Source organism: Theropithecus gelada, chromosome 11, assembly GCF_003255815.1.
Source record: "Theropithecus gelada isolate Dixy chromosome 11, Tgel_1.0, whole genome shotgun sequence".
NCBI lineage: Eukaryota > Metazoa > Chordata > Mammalia > Primates > Cercopithecidae > Theropithecus > Theropithecus gelada.
This window is the reverse complement of record NC_037679.1, coordinates 93,684,102-93,698,725: the sequence shown is the minus strand read 5'-3', so window position 1 is coordinate 93,698,725 and position 14,624 is coordinate 93,684,102. Positions and strand designations below refer to the sequence as shown.

The following is a 14,624-nucleotide window of genomic DNA, read 5'->3' as shown; positions in this document are numbered from 1 at the left end:
AAGGACTCACTGCTGGACTCTAATCTGTCTAGGTGTTTTTGTGACTTGCAGAAATACCTCCACCTTGCCTGGGCCCGGAGTCACAGGAGACCCTGCAGAAGATGAAGAATGTTCTGGAAAAATGTAACAAAGACCTGCCCAGGCTGCCTCCAGCATCCCGCAACGTGAGTTTGCAGGACCCTGAGGAGCTCTCCTTCTGCTTGGAAGCTGAGGACGACTGGGAGGACCCAGAGGCCCTGAGCTCACTGCTGCTGTTCCTGAACGCCCCCGGGTACAAGGCCAGCTGACGTGGCGCTGCCATGGCTGAGCAGCGTGTTCTGCAGCTTTAGCGATGAGGAGCTGACTGGGCGCCTGGCACAGGCCCGAGGGGTGGCCAAGAAAGCTGGCCTCGTCACGGCCCTGGCCAGGCTCTGCTTCCTTCTGGGGCGGCTGCGCAGCAGGAGGCTCAAGCTGTCCCAGGCCTGGGTGTACTTTGAGGAAGCACCGGGGGCCCTGGAGGGCAGCTTTGGGGACCTGTTCCTGTTGGTGGCTGTGTACACCAACCTGGCCAGCATTTACTGGAAGCAGAAGAACCGGGAGAAGTATACACAGGTGGTTCCCAAAGCTGTGGCCCTGCTCCTGGGGACGCCTGGGCACATCTGCAGCACCGAGGTGGAGGGGGAGCTCCTGCAGCTGGCTCTACGGCGGGCGGTGGGTGGCCAGAGCCTGCAGGCCGAGGCCCGGGCCTGCTTCCTGCTGGCCAGGCACCACGTGTACCTCAAGAAGCCCGAGGAGGCCCTGCCTAGAGCGGCTACTGCTTTTCCACAGGGACTCGGGAGCCCCAGAGGCTGCGTGGCTTCAGACTGTCACCTACTCCTGGCTGACATCTGCAGCTGCAAGTGCCTGCCCCACCTGGTGCTGAGCTGTGTCAAGGTGGCCTCATTGAGGGCACGGGACTCGCTGGCCGGCTCACTGAGGAGCGTGAACCTGGTGCTCCAGAACGTCCTCCAGCCCCACAGCCTCCCCACTACCTCAGGCGAGCGCTGGCCTCCCTAACCCCGGGCACAGGCCAGGCGCTGTGCGGCCTTCTCCACGCCAGCCTGGCCCAGCTGTACAGCCACCATGGCTACCACGGCCCGGCCATCACCTTCATGACTCAGGTAGTGGAAGCCAGTGCTGTTGCCAGAGTCCGTGCCATCGTGGACCGCCTGGTGGCTGTGGCCTGGCTGCACGTGCTTCAGGGGCAGAGCCCAGTGGCCCTGCACATCCTGCAGTCTGTCCAGGATGCAGTGGTGGCCAGCGAGGACCAGGAGGGTGTGCATGCCAACATGGTGGCTGTGGCTCTGAAGAGGACGGGCCGGATGAGGCAGGCAGCTGAAGGCTACTACCGCACCCTATGGGTGGCTTGGGACCTGGACCAGCGGAGGAACCAGGCAGTGGTGCTGGCCAACTTCGGGGCTCTGTGCCTGCACGCAGGTGCCAGTAGGCTGGCCCAGCACTACCTCTTGGAGGCCATGAGGCTGTTCTCGAGGCTGCCCTGCAGGGAGTGTGGCCGGGACTTCACCCACGTGCTCCTGCAGCTGGGTCACCTCTGCACCCACCAGGGCCCGGCTCAGCAGGGCAAGGGCTACTACGAGTGGGCCCATCTGGTCGCCGTGGAGATGGGCCATGTGGAGAATGGGTGCCCCGGGTCGTCCTGTGCACCTTCCGGGGCCACTCGGGTCAGGGCACACCTGGAATTTGTGATTCATTACAAGTGGTTTTTCTACCATCAAAAGTGCTAAGTCATGGCCAACAGCAGATGTTGGCAAGTGCCCTGGAGACAGGCCGTTCCCATGCAGGGCCAGGCCCTCTGTGCCTACTGGGGCAGCCAGTTCTTCCTGGTTTGCCCAGGGACAATCTTGCCTTGAGCACTGAAAGGCCTGCGTGCTGGGAATCCCTAGATATAACCCTGGGGTCAAGGCAGGCTCTGCTGAGCTGGGACTTGGGGCCCCTCCATGAGCCAGGCCCTGAATGCCGGTTCTTGTGCCCATGTTATCTGCTTGGTATGTTGGCAGCCTGTGCACCTGTCATCCCACTTCACGGAGGACATCGGGCAGGCGATTGCCGAAAGCCGCAGAGCGGTTCATGCAAAAGCTTGCTGTGCAGTGTGTGCCAGGCGCCACCCACAAATGGGGCTTGTGGGGGTCCTCAGGTGGCAGTGGCTGAATGTAGGAATGAGCTTCAGGCCAGAGAAGCCACAAAAGGATGAGTGGTGTGATGGTGGGGCAGCACTTGGCCCCGGGTTCGGGAAGACTCTTTAGTCTGGGACCAGAGGGTTGATTGGATTTAGTCAAGTAATAGGTGATGGTGGTGGGGGCGGGGAGGGGCTGGTGGTGTAGCCTGTGTGAAGGCCCAGGGGTGAGCCAGTGAGGATGAGTGGCGGTGGGCGAGTGGTGGTGAGTGAATGGTGGTGAGTGAGCGGGAGTGTGAGCAGGGGTGAGTGAGCCGGGCTTACGCAGGGAGGTGCAGAGTTGGGAGTGGGTGGGTTCGGTGCTGGATGGTGAGAAGCTCTTCTGGAGGGCTAAGCAGGGCCTGGGGCCTCAGGCTGTGGCTTGGCCTTTTCCCCAAGAGCACTGGGGAGCCATGGAGTGCTATAGAACAGTCACTGCAGACTGAGCAGTGAACGGACAGTAGGTGGGCAGGGCTGTCCGAAATCTAGGCCGCAGAGGATAGATGGGGAAGTTGAGTCTAGGGAAATGGCCAAGACAAGGGATGCTGTTGCGGATCCCCTCTGCCTTGCAGCGCTTTGTCCATCCTCCCAGGATGGACGTCATGGCATAGTGAGACTAGAGGGGTCTCCTGTGGCCTGGCCCAGAGCCCCAGGGGCTGTGGCTAAATCTGCCCATTTCCCAGCACAGGCCGGGCACCCATTCCTGGCCCTAGGAGGGATAAGATTTTGGAAAGGACCGTGTGAAGGGGCCCCAGTCCCACACATCTGCCCAAGGAGGGGTAGAGGGTTCAGACCCAGGCTTCTTCCCCAGGGGCATTCTCTGGAAGGAGACCCTCCAGGAACCCAGCGCCCAACCCCCACCGCGGGAAGGGGCACAAAGAGGGCGGGGGAGCAGGGCAAGTGGGGGGGCACAGGGAAGCTGGCCCAGGGCCCCAGCAGCCCCTGTCCTTGGGATCATTTGGTTTCTTGGCATCAGATTCTTTGAGCTGCTGGGCCTGGGGTCGTCCCAGGGCTGCAGATGGCCCGTGAGTCCCAGCTTGAGCCTCGCTTGTTGGGTGACACGTCTTCCCATCCCTGCCTGCACACCTCCCCAAAGGTCATCTCAACCCCAGCAGAGGCAGTACGTGCAATCTGGGCTGTTCTTCCTACTAGGGTAGCTTTTGTCATCTGACCTCTGCCTGCCCCGAGTCTTCACTCTTGACCATCTGTCCCCTTAAATGTGACCACAGCAGCCACCTGTGGCTTCTTTCCACAGAAGACAGAGCCAGTTGTGTCACCTGCTTCCCTGGGGCAGGGTTTCAAGGTCTCACATTCCATAGTGGCCCACTCGGCTTCCCCCGAGCATCCAGATGTGGTGGGGTAACCATGGCCCTGGCCACCCCACCCACAGGGCCCGGTGACATTGCTGCAGTTACACCTCCTCGAGTGTCGGACTTACTGACAGAGCAGGGAAGGAGCCAGATTCCATGGCGACCCGGGAGACTGGCTCCAGTCTTGGCCTCGGGTTCACAGAAGGAAAACAGGCCAGTGTGCTAAAGCCATGCTTCTCAAAGTGTGGTGCCTGGACCAGCAGAGCAGCATCCATGTCACCTAGGAGCTTGTGGCAAGTGGGAGTTCTAGGGTCTGCCCCAGGCCTGTGAAGCCGGAAGTTCTAGGGGCAGGGCCAGTAAGCTATACGGACAGGCCTCTGGGTGACTGTGATACCTGCACATCTCAAGAACCATCGGCCTAGATAGCCTCTGAACACTAACGGCTCCTGGTGCGTCTGGAGAAGACACAGGCCATGTCTGGGAGGCAGGGGTGATGGGCTAGCACACTCCTCCTGCCACAGGGCAGCACGATGCTCAATTCCTTCAGAAGGATGTCCTTGATCTTTTCCATGCCGCGTGTGTTCACCCTGGCTCTCCCAGCAGCCTGGGAAGGGCAGAACACTGCACACACAAGAGGGTCGTTCCCAGTCCCCACATTCCAGATTCATCTGTCACCAGACCCACGGGAGGAGGCAGACTGGTTCCAGGAGGATGGGAGCCCTTGTTCTGACATCTGTGTCTGATTCCAGGGCCTACAAATCCTCTCTGGACTACACCAAACGAAGTCTGGGGATTTTCATTGACCTCCAGAAGAAAGAGGCGGCGCATGCCTGGCTGCAAGCAGGGAAGATCTATTACATCCTGCGGCAGAGCGAGCTGGTGGACCTGTACATCCAGGTGAGTGGCAAGGGCTGCTGGAGGGCCCCTGTGCTGTTCACTCTGTCCATCCATCCATTCATCCTTCCATCATCTATTTACCTGTTCATCCATCTGTCCATTCATCCATCCTTTTATCATCCATCTATTCACCCATCCATCCATTCATCCTTCCATCACCTGTTTACCTGTGGGTCCATCCATCTATCATCCATCCATCCTTTTATCATCCATTCACCTGTCCATCCAACTGTTCATCTATCCTTCCATCATCCATCTGTTCACCTATTTTTCCATTATCCATCCATTTAGCTGTTCATCTTTCTATCCATCCATCCATTCACCTGTCTGTCCATCCATCCAACCATCCATTCACCTATTCATCCTTCCTTCCATCCATCTATCCACTCACCTCCTGTTCATCCTTCCATCATCCATCCTCCTCTTCATCCTTCCATCTATTCCCCCATCCATCTACCCACCAATCTACCTATTAATACATCCCTCCATTCATCTGTCCATTTGTTTATCCATACATTTGTCTATCCACCCATCTATCCATCCATATGTACATACATCATCTGCCCTCCACCCATCCATACATTTTCTACCCACCCATACATACACACATCATTCTAACCACCCACCCATTCATCTGTCCGTCCACCCAAGCATCCGTCTATCCACACACCCATCCATCCATCCACTCATTCCTAAGCCACTGCTGAGCATCTGTTGTATGCCTTTTCCCTCCGTCCAACTGGTTCCCTCATATCCTCCCCCAGTGGCCAGCATCTTCTCCCTGAGGGCAGAGGCGTGGCCCCTCAGTGCCCAGCACCTGCTGGTATACAGCACATGCTCAAATAATGTGGCCACTCAGTTAACACACCGAAGAACCTGCTCCAAGCAACACGTGGCACATCTCCTTACAAAATGCATCTATCTTAGCGGCTGTTTTTAGAGGCTTTCCCAAACAGTGTGATCTGGAACAACTTGTGAAACCCACGAACCTGGTGAAGCTTTCATCATTGAGCACCTGCTGTATACCTCCTTGAGCTGAGGAGAGGGATCAAGAGCTCATGGCCAAGAGGGGACCAGGCCCACCCACAAACACTGTTGGTGTGCGGCCCGGAGCTGTGGCAGGGATGTGGCAATGCGGAAAGGAGCCAGGGGTATGGGCTCCCAGCAATCTGGGGGCCATGGAGACTGGTTTGGGTGCAGGGAGAGTGGGCTAGGGCTAGCCCTGGTGGTAGGATTCACAGGTGTCAGGCTTCTGGGCTGCAGCTGCTCGGTCACCTCCTGTCACTCAGGTTCATCAGTTCATTGTCCTCATGCCAGTGGTGGGGGCAGCCCTAATGCACAGGGTCTGAAAAATGCTCAGGTGTGCCTGCAGTATGTGAGAGGAAGGAGGCTGGCGAAGGTGGGCATGGCCACCTCGCCAGGTGTGGGTCTTGAGGGAACTTCTGCCTCCTTTCAGGGGCACAGAATGTGGCCCTGTACACAGGCGACCCCAACCTGGGGCTGGAGCTGTTTGAGGCAGCTGGAGACACCTTCTTCAATGGGACCTGGGAGCGGGAGAAAGCCGTGTCCTTCTACTGGGTGAGCTGGCCTGTGGGCTGATGTGGGTGGGCCTCAGGGGGGCACCTGGAGGGCTGAGGCACAGGTGTGGCAGGGCAGAGGCCTCCCACCTGGAGGCAGGGCCACCCATGCACATGCTTAGTTTCCTAGTGGTCTCACCGGGAATATTGACTGTGCCCCCTGCCCGGGACAAACGCTTGGGGCCTGGACATGGCAATGGCCTTACCTTTGTACCTGATGATCTCAAGCAACCATGAGCAGGAAATCCTGTCCCCATCTTACAGATGAGGAAACTGAGGCTCAGAGAGGCACAGGGACATGTCAAAGGACACAGCATGTCAGTGGGAGGTCCAGGACTACATGCAGCCCGAAGCGGGGACGGCCTCTCCCTTCCTCTGAGCTCACGGTGTGGCTCAGCCCTGGGCACAGATAAATGTGTTTTTAGAGCAGAGAGGAGTGCCGGCTCCCCCGCGTCAGACCCCCGGTGCCCAGGTGGGAGAGGCTGGTCTGAGGCTGCCCCGTGTAGCTGGATGGGCCTCAGGTGACTCTTCGGCCCCTAACTTTGGCGTTTGACCCGTGCGTTATCCCAGAGCACAGAGCTGTGTCGAGATCCAGGTGTAGCTGGGGCGTGGGAAGCTCCAAGCACATGTTCAAGCTCTGAGGAGGGCGCTGGGCAAGGTGGGTGCTGCGGGAAGCCTGACCCCACCTGCCTGTGTGGTAGAACCGGGTGCTGCTCTTGGCAGTGACTACGGGGAACCACAAGGCAGAGCTGCGGCTGTGCACAAGCTGGTGGCACTGCTGGCCACACTGGAGGAACCCCAGGAGGGCTTGGAGTTTGCCCACATGGCCCTAGCACTCAACATCACTCTGGGTAAGTCCCCTGAGCCCCCACCCTGCCAGGAGCCACACTTTGCCAGAGCCCAGCCTCCAGGTCTTCAGGGCAGGAGCTGAAACACCTGCCAGATTTTCCTGGTCCCCTGCCCAGCTGGCTTCCCGGTCCAGCCGTGGGGCACATCCCGAGGTCTCTCACGCGGTGCAGAGCCCCCTGCCTGGCTGAGCTCTGCTTCCTCTGCCTCTTCCCGCTGCTGACCACAAGGGCTGCCCAGTGTGGTCTCTGCCTTCCAGACATGCCAGGCATCTCGTTGGTCCCTGTGCCAGGCTGAATGGCATATTCCCTTTCTCTTGTGCCCTTCCCACCCTCATCAAGCACACGGCTCTCTGGCTGATGAAGTCCCAGTTCCCCTTCCAGCAGTCTGCCCCTTAAGGCCGGGCATCCCCTGGTGCTGTGCCAGGGTTGTCTTCCTCCAGACACAGGGAGCCCTGGGCAGGCCGCATGCCCCAGCGCCTTGTGCCCCGGGGCCCAGTACACAGTAGGTGTGCAGCTGTGTGGGAATGCATTGAATGCTGGCTCCACGGCACTCGCCCTGAAAAGGGGAGGATATCAGAGACAGCCGAGGTGGGTTTGCGCATCTGTGGGGGAACCTGGAGCTCAGGCACGCAGTGACTCCCCAGGGTAGGGGGCTCTAACTGTGGCACACCCAGGAGTCGGATGTCACGTCTGTGGGTTGCCTGGAGCCCTGGTGCCCGGGAGCACCTGGACTGCATGGCTTCTGGGCGCCCCTTGGTTAAAACCAGTGAGCAAAGGCAGGTGGCTATGTGTAGGCAGAGCTGGGCCATCCAAGTCCGACTTGCCAAAGCCTCACAGTAGACGGGGGCAGGCCTTATTAGTTCTGCTTTGCAGATGGGAAAGTGAGTCTGGGAACCCGGAAGGGACTGGCCAGAGCTGCCCAGGTGACCACAGGTGTCTGGAGGCAAGCCAGGTGCTGCCCGGGGTCTGCATACCTGCTCCTAAGGGGCCTGTGCCCTGCCTGCCCCAGGAAGCCACGTCCTCACCCCTGCCCCTTTGGCCTGCACCCCAGGGGACCGGCTGAATGAGTGCGTGGCCTACCACCGGCTGGCCACCCTGCACCAGCAGCTGGGCGATGGCAAGCTGGCGGAGCACTTCTACCTCAAGGCCCTGTCGCTCTGCAACTCGCCGCTGGAGTTCGACGAGGAGACCCTCTACTACCTGAAGGTGTACCTGGTGCTCGGTGACATCATCTACGACCTGAAGGTGGGTGGGGAGGGGCAGGGCTCGGGGTGTTCCCGGCCCCCTTGGAGTGGGATCTCCACCCAGATCCCAGAGTCCTGGGTTCCAGCCTTCCTTAGGAATGGCCCAGTGGCCTCCCTGGAGCTCTGCACCCAGCTGGAGGAGCCGGCAAGGTTAGCAGATACAACCCAGCTCCCAAAGCTGGCCAGGCCCCACCCTCAAGAACTCAGTCTCAGCCAGAGAGGCTGACACATGAGCGGGCAATGCTGGCCTCTGGGTAAAGGGGGATCGTAGTCGGGAGGCCCTCCTGGAGGAGGTGACACCAAAGCTGAGTCTTGACAGTCAAGTGTCAAGTTGCATTTAACAAAAACAGGGCCAGGAGGAGGACATTTAGGAGGATGGCATCATCCTCATGTTGAATCCACATTACAAGATCCATCCACATTACAAGATCCAACCCAAATCCCAGCGCCTCCTCTAGGAAGCCTGCCCGGGGTGCCAGCCCGCACTGAGCAGCTCCTTCCCGGAGTCCTGAGACACCTTGAATCTTCACATCACCCAGGAAGGTTGGGGTGGGGCCAGTGTCTTACCATGTGCTTCACAGACAGGGAAACCCCAGCGCAGGGCAGGTGCAATGGGGCGGGGCCCAAGCCAACCAGACTGAGGCCTTGCTGGGTCGGGTCTGTCTCGAGGGAAGGTGCTGGAACCTGTACTCCCTCTGCCCCCAGTCCTGCAGGGGTGGAGAGCTGGGACTGGCAGACTCAGACCTGGGATGCCTGCACCCCTCCATCCAGCAGGTGCCCACCCCTCCTCAGCATCGCACCAGCACTGCGTCAGTGCTCCTTATGGGCTGAGGGGCCAGGGCGCTCCAGTCCAGGGACTGAGATCTTGGGGACCTTAGAACAACATGAGGAGCAGGGGCAGCCCTAAGACCCCACCCCGAATCCCCCACCACAGGCCTGGGGCTGCTTGGGAGGCCCCCGCCCAGTGCTGGCGACACCTGGTGCTCAGAAGCTGTCCCGGTGGCCTCCCAAGTCCCAGCCAGACAGGGAGGTGCCAGGTGTCAGGCCCAGAGGGACGCTGCTCACTGCTCAGGGGCTCACCTGGAATCCAGGGGACGGGCCTCCCAGGAGGGGCCTTTCTCTCTCTTGGTCAAGCCTGCTGTCCACTCCGCCTGCCCAGGAGGAAGGAAAGGGCCAAGTAGTACCTGAGAGGCCAACGTCCACGGTTGGGGTTGAGGGGCACAGCCCTCTGGGCCTCATTGTGACTATGCTGTCAGCGCAGGCCAGCTTCCCACAGGAAGGCCCCCTCGGAATTCCCAAGGGAGGCTGTCTTTCCAAGGCCACGCCCTCCTCCTTGTATAGGAGGCTCTGTACCCCGGGCCCAGAGGAGTGGGGGAGAAAGCCGGGTTGGATGGGGCCTGGAAGGCTGGCGGAGAGGCAGGGGTAAATGGGCATCCTTGCCGATTGCCTCTAAAATGGGGTCCCCTTTAGTTTACACATGAGAGTGAGCCCTGGAATAGGGTGGATTAGGTGTGTCCTGGCTCAGCCTGCCACTCACTAGCTGCTGCACACACTACAGGCACATTGAAATGCACAGGCACATGCACACTCAGGCATACACACACACAGGCATAGGCCTGCCTGCACTGAGCAACTCCTTCCTGGAGCACACACACAGGCGCACACACACGCATACGCAGAGACGTATGCTTTGGCTGGCTCTTTCCTGTTTAGTTGGGCTGCCCCCACTCCTTCAGGAAGCCCTTGCCTCCCACCCCTGGCTGAGTCTGGGGCCTCCTGGGCCCCCCACAGGCTTCTGGGTTTCCCTCTACCACAGGCCGGGCCACCCTGTATGGTCAGTGTTCACTCCCAGGTCCCTCAGCCTGGGAGCAAGGACGTTAGGCTCAGCCATACACCCAGCACAGAGGCCAGTGTTCGGCTGGGCGGTGACTCAGGGCCTTCTCATGCCCCTGCTCCGTGTGTGGGGCAGGGCAGTCAGGGAATGGACTGCTGCATCTTGGACTTTGTCCTTGGCTCTGGGAGCCATCTTGAGATGGTAAAGGGGGACAGGCCAGGCACGAGTCTTAGGTCCCTTGGGTGACCCCCATGTGGAGGAGGCACCTGGGGAGAAGCCGGGTGGGGGGTGGGACGGTCAAGGAGGTGGTCTGGGAGGCCAACCCAGGGATGGTGAGTTTGAGCCAAAGATGCATTGAAAATGGGAGTGGATGTCTGGGGAGTCACACTCCGTCAATATTTCAGGGAATATTGCCAGAGAGGACACCTGGGAGATGGTTTTGTACCTGGCCTGGCCCGTGGAGGGCCTGGAAATGGTCAGCAAGGACAGGGGCCAGAGGGGAGCCTGTGTCACTCAACGCTGTGCCCCTGCTGGGGCTTGGAGCCATGGGTCCTGCATGGAACTCTCAGAGCAGGCAGGATCTGCCCTGACCTCAGCCCATGGGGAAAGCAGCCACTGCCTGCAGAGAGGGTGGGACTGGGGCAGGAGGCTTGATGTGAGTGGGGGCGTAGGGACAGTCAGGAAGTATTCGAGGGGTGTCAGGGTCATCCCCACCTCCTGCAGCTGAGACCACAGCAGTGTCACAGGCTTCAGGGCACATGGGGTGAGCCAGCATTGGCTGGACATGTGGAATGACCTGGAGACAGGAACGGCCTCTGGGAAGACAGGCTCCGAGTCCCCCTTTTGCTGAGCATGGCCTGTCCCCTTCAGGACCCGTTTGATGCAGCCGGGTACTACCAAGCTGGCACTGGCAGCCACCGTGGACCTGGGCAACAAGAAGGCACAGCTGAAGATCTACACGCAGCTGGCCACCATCTACCAGAACTTCCTCCTGGACCGCAAGACGTCCTCCTCTTCTACCAGAAGGCCAGGACCTTCACCACAGAGCTCAACAGCCGCAGGGTCCACCTGCCGCCTCTGCCACTCTGCGGGTGGGCCCCCTGGTTGGGCCCCAGCCACCCTCGCTGAGGACAGCATCCGAGGGAGTGGGTTTTGTGCAAGGAGAATGGTCTCCTGCCTCTCCTGGTGTCTCCCGTGGCTCATTTTCTGGGAAATGGAGGCATGAAAGCAGGGGTCAAATAGCAATAAAGTTTTTTTTTTTTTTTTTTTTTGCAATAACCTACCAAAGTCCCCAGGGCATCCTTCCCTGTGTGCTTCCTGGGGTGTGTCTACTAGGGGCCAGCTCCTTCCCTGGTGGCAGCCCTCTGATCTTGGGGATGAGAAGGACCCCGAGTCCAACAGACTTGGGCCAGGTCACCATGAGCCTCGGTTTCCTTGGCGGCCAGAGGGGAGATGGTGGTGGAACTCCCTGAGCAGCTCCCTGCTCTCCCTGCTCAGAGCTTTTGCTGTAGGTCTCATACCACTCTTGCCTTTAACCTTCAGGCCACTGTGCCCGGATGTGGGGGCTGCTAGTGCCCCTGTTCAGCATTGAAGAAACAGAGGCACAGAGAGGTTAAGTGTCTGGCCCACCGTCACACAGCAGGTAGGGGCGGAGACACAGAGCCCAGTACACTGACCAACACACCACCCTGCTGCCAGGAAGGTGTCCCCCATTAGGACCCAAAGTCAACTCCTTGTCCTCTCTTGTGATGTCAGGAGAGCCACAGCCCAGTGAGGGTGGCCCCAGGGATCCCTCACACTCAGTGTCCTCTGCTCCCTGAGTTGGCTGGGCCGAGCCTGGCCAGTCCCACCTCTGGCCACTGGTCAGCCCTGCGGGAAGTGAGATGCAGGGATCTACACAGACTGCCTGTGTAGACGCTGCTGTCCAGTGTTGAAAGCCTTATCTGGGCTGCCCCCCAGCCGTCCCCACATACCCCTCCTCTTCTGGCCCCCGGCCCTCATCCCAGTCCCAGGAGTCCCAGGTTTTCCTTCTTGGAATCTCTTGGCTCCAGGAACACAGCTCACACGGTCTCTTTGCCAGTTTACAGCAAGGAAACCGAGGTTCAGAGACTGTGGGTGTCCCATGTGATTCTCACATACACTGCACTCTCCCAGGCCCCTCTTTTAAACACTTTAAATGAGGTGACATTCACAGCGCATGTGATTTACTATTTCAACACAAATCATGTGGTGGCATTTGTGCATTCACAGTCCTGTGCAACCACTCACGCCATCTAGTTTCTAAATGTTTTCATCTCCCCAGAAGAAACCTCCCATCCTCACTAAGCAGTTACCCCTCCTTGGTATCCCCCAAGCCCCTCGTTTAATGGAAGGGGAAACTGAGGCCCGGAGAGAGAGTTGCCAGTGGGCGGAGCTCTGAGAAGGAATCAGGCACCCATCTGCTGCTTCAGTCCTGGGTTGGTTTTCCACCCAGCAGAGGTGACAGAGCCTGGAGGTTCTGGGAGCGCCACAGGGGAGCCCCATGCTTGCAGCCAGAGCCCTGCCCCGAGCCTCCCCACCAGGGGGCAGCAGAGAGCTTTCCAGCACCGGCCGCGGGGCTGGCGGGAAGCAGTGGGTCAGACCTGCTGACAAGCCTCATTCATGTTGACTCCAGATCGCTGCCTCTGTGGGTTGAGCTTGGGAATTGGAGGCCACATGATTGGAAACATGAAGACGGCTGGGCCTGGCTGGAGCAGCGGGAAGCGCCGTCACGTTTACTGAGGACACAGACCTCCTGCCCGCTGGGTGGAGCCTGCAGCCATTCTTCTCAGGGTGGGGTCCGCAGGTCCGGGTTGCTCTCGGCCCCCGACCTGCCTCAGAGTCCGGGGGACTTTGGAACTTTGCCTCCCCATCTCCACCCACCCTGGCTGGTGCCATGAGGGGCCTGGATCCTGGCATCCTGTTCCTCTTGGGCAGCAGAGACTGGGGGACCAGAGGAGATGATGGGTCTTCAAGCCCCACATTCAAACCCCAGCCCACCACTCACAGTCTGGGGGTGCGGGGTGAGGGAGTTGATTTCTCTGAGCCCCAGTTTGGTCACCACTAAAATGAGGTCGACCTACTGGGGCAGACTGCCAGCCCCAGGACTAATAGAGGCCTATTTCCTACTGACAATACTTCTTACTCCTAGGAACAGCTCCAACAACCACACACTAGAGAACATTCAACCCAGGCCAACTTTTCAGAGGCACGTGAACCAGAGCAACTCCATCTTGAATGGGGGCTGGATAAAGGGAGGCTGAGACCTGCTGGGCCGCATTTCCAGGAGGCTAGGCGTTCTTAGTCACAGGATGAGATAGGAGATCGGCACAAGATACAGGTCATAAAGACCTTGCTGATAAAGCAGGTTGCAGTACAGAAGCCAGCCAAAGCCCACCAAACCCAAGATGACCACGAGAGTGACCTCTGATTGTCCTCATGGCTCATTATGTGTTAATTATAATGCATTAGCTGCTAAAAGACACTCCCACCAGCGCCATCACAGTTTACAGATGCCATGGCAACATCTGGAGGTTACCCTACATGGTCTCAAAAGGAAAGGACAAACTCTCAGTTCTGGGAATAACTGGAACCCCTTTCCTGGAACACTCATGTATAGTCCAACCCTTGTTTAGCGTATGATCAAGAAATAACCATGAAAATGGGCAACCAGCAGCCTTTGGGGCCACTCTGCCTATGGAGCAGCCATTCTTTTTTTTTTTTTTTTTTTTTTTTTTTTGGGAGATGGAGTCTTGCTCTGTTGCTCAGACTGGAATGCAGTGGGCGTGATCTTGGCTTACTACAACCTCCGCCTCCTGGGTTCAAGCGATTCTCCTGCCTCAGCCTTCCTAGTAGCTGGGACTACAGGCACCTGCCACCACACCCAGCTAATCTTTTGTATTTTAGTGGAGACAGGGTTTTGCCATGTTGGACCAGGCTGGTCTCGAAGTTCTCACCTCAGATGATCCACCTGCCTCGGCATCCCAAAGTTATGGGATTACAGGAGTAAGCCACTGCGCCCGGCCAGAGTAGCCATTCTTTTAATTCTTTTCTTTCCTAATAAACTTGCTTTCACTTTATGAACTTGCCCCGAATTCTTTCTTCTGTGAGATCCAAGAACCCTCTCTTGGGGTCTGGATCGGGACCCCTTTCCAGTAACTTACTTAACCTCTCAGACCCTTCATCTCTTCCTCTGTAACCAAAGACAAAGCCTCCCCAGAGGTTCCAATAGTGAGGAGAGAACGCATGGGAAACGAGGGGCACGGAGTTGGTGTGCAGAACCAATGTCACAGACTGGGTGTCAAGCCACTGTCATACTGGAAGTAATATCATGCTCTCGCCCACAAGTTATGAGGAACAATAGCACAGGGGGGTGTGTACCTTCTCCGGTAGTGGGAGTAGCATCATCATCTCTTCCTTTAGATGACAGGAACAATATCACAGGGTGGGTGTACACCCCGTGTGTTTTTGGAAGCAATGTCATTCTCTCTTCTAGGTTTTATGATGCATATCACAGGCGGGGTGTACACCCCTTGTTATATTGGATGGAATCTCAACCTCTTTCAACCTGCATCTTTAGAACAATATCCCATGGGGGTTGTACATCTCTTCAATATTGGTAGTAACGCCATCTTCTCCTTTCCTGGATATAAGAAACAATATCACAGGAGGGGTGTACACCCCTTGCAATATTGGTAGTAATATC

The 14,624-nt window shown here is 58.2% G+C and overlaps 1 protein-coding gene across 1 annotated transcript in view; it reads left to right on the top strand.

Moving 5' to 3' along the window:
* The window catches only part of LOC112634985 (SH3 domain and tetratricopeptide repeat-containing protein 1-like), a 29,698-nt gene extending 18,584 nt beyond the window's left edge, over positions 1-11,114 (top strand). The window contains 13 exon segments of the mRNA XM_025402865.1: positions 52-283; positions 285-782; positions 784-833; positions 836-1,000; positions 1,003-1,756; positions 4,071-4,402; positions 5,855-5,976; positions 6,677-6,734; positions 6,737-6,826; positions 7,875-8,068; positions 10,772-10,801; positions 10,803-10,905; positions 10,908-11,114. Coding sequence (XP_025258650.1) covers positions 52-283; positions 285-782; positions 784-833; positions 836-1,000; positions 1,003-1,756; positions 4,071-4,402; positions 5,855-5,976; positions 6,677-6,734; positions 6,737-6,826; positions 7,875-8,068; positions 10,772-10,801; positions 10,803-10,905; positions 10,908-11,029 — 2,750 coding nt within the window. The 3' untranslated portion in view covers positions 11,030-11,114.
* Positions 11,115-14,624: the final 3,510 nt, after the last annotated feature.